At 44.7% G+C, this 6,000-nt stretch overlaps 1 protein-coding gene across 1 annotated transcript in view; it reads right to left on the bottom strand.

The window, feature by feature from the left end:
• SLC27A6 (solute carrier family 27 member 6) overlaps positions 1-5,547 on the bottom strand; it is a 31,759-nt gene extending 26,212 nt beyond the window's left edge. The window contains exon 1 of the mRNA XM_063129461.1: positions 4,645-5,547. Coding sequence (XP_062985531.1) covers positions 4,645-5,128 — 484 coding nt within the window. The 5' untranslated portion in view covers positions 5,129-5,547. The remainder of the gene's footprint in view (positions 1-4,644) is intronic.
• Positions 5,548-6,000: the final 453 nt, after the last annotated feature.

Below are 6,000 nucleotides of genomic sequence, written 5' to 3' on the forward strand. Positions count from 1 at the left end.
TGCCACAAGGCTCTTTGGGCAATATCAAATACGGCGTGCCCCTCCCTGCACTAGAGGGACATACTGCTTGTGCAACAGGAAATAGCATTTCTGAAAGTTATCCAAGACAAGCTAATTTCTGTAACAAGACAGTTCACTGCATTTCCATTTGTTTATTACATTTCTAAACTGCTGATAGCTGAAGCTCTCTTGGCAGTTCACAAAAATTAATTCTGAAAGCTCCATTGACCTGCTTTGTTTTGGAAACAAGTATTTCACTAGTTTCCAATCACTGCTGGATCTGCTAGATTCCCATTTTTCTAGTGGTTGGTGCCACCAGCAAGCAGACAGCCTTGAATATTGCTCTTCCTTGGTTTTTTTTATAAAACACAGTCATGTGCCTATTTATCTTGGCAAGGTGAGGTAACAGAAGGGGCAAAGAGCAGGACAGTTACTGCAGGGGGGAAAGGGCAAATGTGTCCCAGATTACAATCTTCCTCCTTTGCTCATTTGTTCTTAACGACCCCAAGGGGTGTCATTAAAAAGAAATTCCACTTCCATCCCACTCCTTGATCTGGTTCCCCAATCTGATGCCCTCCAGATGCGTTGCACTTTACTTTCCATATAAATCCTATTTGGAAGCCATTGATTTGGGGAAGGCTTTATTAGAGTGTGAGAAAAAGACAATGGTCCACTTCACATGCAGCACTGCACAATAGCTTAGCACTATGGAAACAAGCTCACCAATTTCATCCTCCCCTCTCACCCTCTGGTGTGGCCATAAGGAAGAAATTGGGAACTTTCATTTTTAAACTAACCAGAATGTTTAAACTTTGGTTCGTTCAAAGGGGCTAGGACCAAATTGTGATTCATAATCCTGGCTTGTTTAGTAACCATTGTTTAAATTAACCACAGATTCCTAAGCTTGAACATAACAGAGTACTGTGGTTAGTGTAAAACTAGATATAGATGTTTCCTGTCTGCTCATGTCTTGGCCAGAGAAGAAGGGAGGAATCCTTGAGCCCAAGGCTCATTCCTGTCATGCCAAAATATGGTTTAATTCTACGCACAAAACAGGCCAGAGGTCAGGAACTGACTTTTATGTATAAATACCAGTCATACTTCTGTGCAGTAAGTCTATGGACTGGTTCACACATAATGCTAAGCCACTGTAGGAGGAGAGAAATCAAACAGTGATGGCTAACTAACAACCCCAGGTAACTACACCCCCCCTGCATTGGGTTAAGGGCCCCCAGGCTGATTTACTGTGTCATCTGTTGGTCTCCCCATGATTTAAAATGGCAGTTCTGCATGAAAATGTAGTGATCATAGAGTCAGGTACCTAGAGTGTCCACCATTTCCGCCGACAATGGCCATTCAGATAACCAGAGGCGGAAGGAGGCCAGGGGACGAACTACAATGTGGAGAACAGGAAGTAAACCATGCTCACTGTGGTTCCTGTTCATGTGATGGGCGTGTGCATCATGGTTTCACTAATTCTCCTTGTTCCCTAGTTTCTCTAACCACCCTTGTCTCTGTCACATCTGAATAAGACCTATAAGTGACCAGATTCAATTCTAAATGTTTAATGCAAATTATCTCCTCTTACATGTCTCCTATGAACTGTTTATATACAAAAGGAAACTTCAGTTCAGAAAGCACCAGAAGTTTATGGTGCTCCCATTCTCTTGACAGAGTATCATTAAGTTTTACTGATGCCCTATCAGAAATACCTGTTTAAATACATATATTGCAGAGCACATTTATTAGATAAAAACTCTTTGCCCAATTTCCAACACACTTTGGAAAGCATTCAACCTCTCCTTATTTTTTCAATATGAATTTAATCAATAGAAGAACTTACTCCCATCAATCTTTAATTTAAAACAGCCATGTTCTTCTGGTAACATTCAGGCTAATACAGCTTTCAAAAGGATAAACTTCGACTTTTAAAGTGAAATATTAAACTGCAACATGGCAAAAGAATAACTGATTCAAGTACAATTCTAGATGTCAGTGTATATTTCAGTTTCATTATAAACATTGGAGAGAAGCAACATTGTAGGCAGCAACCCTACAAAACTCATTTCTGTAATTTTTGTATAGATCAAAATATTTACATTACTAAAAAGAATCAGAACACTTCCTCTACATTTGACCCCTAATCTTATTAATATGCTTCCCTTAAAACATGTTTTGTGAAATCATTAGGAAAAAAGGGTCATTTTATGTAAGTTGGAAGTCTACTTTCAAGTAGGAGTCTACCTCACTGTGTATACAGTGGTATACAGCTGGTAGGCATGATCAGTTGTTACTTCCTTCCACATGTATGCTCAAGATACAGTAGGAACCTGTGCACTCTCCATAAGCAACAAATAACACATAAATCCATGTAATATGTGACATGGAATTAAGTACCATGCAGGAAATTAGTCTTGTGTGAAGTGGCCTAAGAGAATATGATCAGGATAATTTAAATGTGATATAATTACATCTTCTGGAGATCCTTAACTGATGCTTTGGTATTAACTAAAGTTGGATTCACAAATAATGTTCTTCGTATGACTTCTGTAAGATAGCCTGACCACATTAAATAGCCAATATATGTCAGCTTTCTTAGAAAAACATGTTATTTTTAAATGCTTACATCCATCAATGAAGAAAAAGTCATTTTTAAATGCTTACACCATCAATGAAAACTAGTGTGTAATCTATTGTCAAGAAAATTCTATTGATCGGTGTATTCTTTCATACCAGAAAATTTTGCAATATGCAGGGAGTTGTATATGGGTGGGCAAGTACGTTGGGGATCTGCAGACATCATTTGTGAAAACTGATAAATGTTAAAAGCTGCACTTCTTGGGTAATTGCTAAGGCCATCACACATCAACCTGCATCCATCATCCTCATGTTGCACTATCTGTCCACCCAAAGGGAGCCATGATAGCAGTCTTCAAATACGTGAAGGGCTGAGCAGACTAGTTCAGCTCCAGAGAGCAGGAATAGAGCTAATGGGTGGGAAATGCAGGGAAACATACTTCAGCCCCACGTCAGAAGAAACTTCCTAACACTAAGAGCTGTTCAACAGTGAGACAGACTGCCTTGGGAGGTAGTGGAAGGGCTGAGTCAAGACATTTTGCTGCCTAAGGGAAAGGACATGATGGCACCTCTTTCCCATTCCATGTACAGAAGCCTTCTGGACTGGCAGTGCTTCAATATTGATGATAGTGTCCCCCACCCCACCTGAAATAACAGGCTAGTTTAATGGGAACAAGACAGGTTGTGTGGCACACACACTTCTGTCCTCCAACTGAGGGGAACATCTGAGGAGTCAGGAGGAACAGCTGGGAAGCTTCCCCTTTTAACCCCAGGATCTGCTGCCTGAGGTGACTTCCCCACTCTGCTTTATGATAGAGCTGGCCATGGGGTATGTGTGAGCTCTTCTTCACTGGAGGGATTAAAGCAGAGGCTGGATGGCCATTTGTCAGGGATGCTGTAGTTGCATCCTGTACTGTAGAACTTGCATTGAGTAGGGAGCTGGACTAGATGACCTCCATAATCCCTTTGAACTCTATGATCCTATCCAGCAGTCTTTCTTCTCCAAATGTCCTTCCTCTGCATTCACGTTGCCTTGGCTAACACAGGCTTAGGGACACAGAAAGCAAATTTGCAGAGTTAACGTGTAGTTTTGCTCTGAAAGGTAAATCCTTAACAGATAGAATTAACTACCCCTTGCCAGTCCATGCTTCCAGTCAACAACATGTATTAGAAGAATCATCAGACTGTTGATAAGTGCATATGACTAGAAAGTGGGAGAAATCCATTTGCTTAATCGTACTTTAATCAATTTGCTTCTAAATGAGTTAAAGCATAATTGATTTGCATGTCTGAGTAATCTTGTGGATGTGCCCTAAATTCCTTAACACTTGAGATATGAGCAATATCACAATGTCCATTGGATTTGGCATCAAACAGAATAGGGACCTCCTTGCTACTGAAACACCTTGAATTTTTCATGAATGTAAGGATGGCAACAAGAGAGGGCCTTTTCAGTGGTGGCTCCCCAATTATGGAACAATCTCCCCAGCGAGACTCACCTGGCACCAACATTGTTATCTTTTCAGTGCCAAGTCAAGACTTTCCTCTTCTCCCAGGCATTTAACAGCATATGCTGAGATTTTTTTAACTGACCCCAGAATAGTGGTTTTAAATGGATATCGTCTATTTTTATGCTTTTTATGGTTTTAAATTGTGCATATTTGTTTTTAATGTTCACTGTTTTAATCTTTGTAAACCACCCAGAGAGCTAAATAAATAAATAAAATAAAAACACTTTCGCCTGCCAAAATTAATTTATGCATTCAGGCTTCAAGTGGGGGGGGGGGGAGGGGGCACATAGCTGAATAAAAACATTCCTGCACATACCAAACCAGGCTGTCAGTGAGCAAGCTAGCTATTTTCAACCTTCCCAGAATTTTTAACACAAGGAAGTATTCAAACCTGCACCTCCCTAACCTGCAGCCTCAAATGATGCAGTCCCCACAAGAAGAAGAAAACTTTATCTCGATTTTGCAGGATGAATAAACTTTAGGACGTATTGGGGAGGAGGAACTAAATGTCAACTAGGATAATGGGGAAAGTGCAAAGCCCGGGTCTGTACCGTACCTGCTCCCACCACCAGCATCTTGGGCGCACAACTACTGATGCAGTGCAGGAGAGACCTGGAGCGGATGTTGAAATTGAGGAAAGCCACCACACAGCCCAACTTAGCCAGTCCGAACCACACGTGGATGAAATCGGGCTCGTTGCTCATCAACAGAGCCACGGTGTCTCCCCTTTTCAGCGTCCCTTCCTTGAGGAAAAGCTGGGCTATCCGGTTACTCCTCCTGTCCACCGCCTTGTAGGTGTGGACCTCGCCTTCGTAGACCACGAAGGGCTTGTCGGGCTGCCTCTCGGCCAGCGTCACAAACCTGTCCAGCGCGGTGCAAATCCTGCGCCGCAGCCGGTAGACCTCCACGGTCGTCCCATACTTCACCACTTTCAGCAAGAACTTCAGGTCCACCCAGAAGTAAGGGAAGAAGAGCTTCTGGAGGAGGTGCAGGCAGACGACCAGTCCAGCTGCCGCCCCCGTCACCCAAGAGGGTAACATTGGGGTCGGCTGAAGCAAAACGGAGCCGGTCCCCGTGGCCACCCCCCTTCGCCCCGTAACGAGCGCGCACGAAAGACAGGGGGAGAGACGCCTTTTCCCCCTGAGCTAAATAAAAAGCCAGTCAAGGAAAGCACGGCGGAAGCATCTTAGAGGAGACGAGCAAAAGCGGCGAAGTTCTGCAGCTCGAAGGAAGGCAACAGGTTGAAGGTTCCCGGGGCTCCTCCACGCCCAGGGAAACGACGACGAGTCTCTTTTGCCCAATGGGAAGAAGCACAAGACTTGGAGGCAGCCCACGTGCCGCTAAGCCCCCGAAGACGCAGCGGGCCTCTTTCTCTCCGCCGAGCAGAGCCCCCCCCCCCCGGCCGGACAATACTGACCCGGGAACAACTTCCCTAGACAAGAAGCCGGCAAAAGCTCCTGCCGAGACAATGAATGGCGAAGAAATGGTGATGGGCGCGCGGCTTTGCTTCACCCCTTGCATAAGGCGACCAGCTGGGCGGGCTGCCGGCCGGCTGTGACTCCACCCCTTGCCCGGGGCGCTCAACCCCCTCAAGGCTTGTTGGCCACAACAGGCGGCGCGGCGCGGCCCGCCCCTTTCCACCCACCTCAATTAGCCTTGGAAGAGTTTTGTAGCTCTTTGGACGTACCCGAATAACCCTTGGCCGGAGACAGTCCTGGGAAGTCAGAGCGCCTTGGGATGGGCAGCAGCGCAGCCCCCAGTCAGGCATGTGCTTTTTCTGTTGTGTAATCCCTTGAGAGTTGCCAGATGGCCTTTGTTTTAACTTTTCACCAAATGTCCTGGATTTCGGGACACCACAGCTTCAAAGGACAATTTCCCACATGGACTTCAGTTGGCTTTTGCTTTTGCAGCT

The sequence above is a fragment of the Elgaria multicarinata genome, chromosome 6 (assembly GCF_023053635.1).
Source record: "Elgaria multicarinata webbii isolate HBS135686 ecotype San Diego chromosome 6, rElgMul1.1.pri, whole genome shotgun sequence".
Taxonomy (NCBI): domain Eukaryota; kingdom Metazoa; phylum Chordata; class Lepidosauria; order Squamata; family Anguidae; genus Elgaria; species Elgaria multicarinata.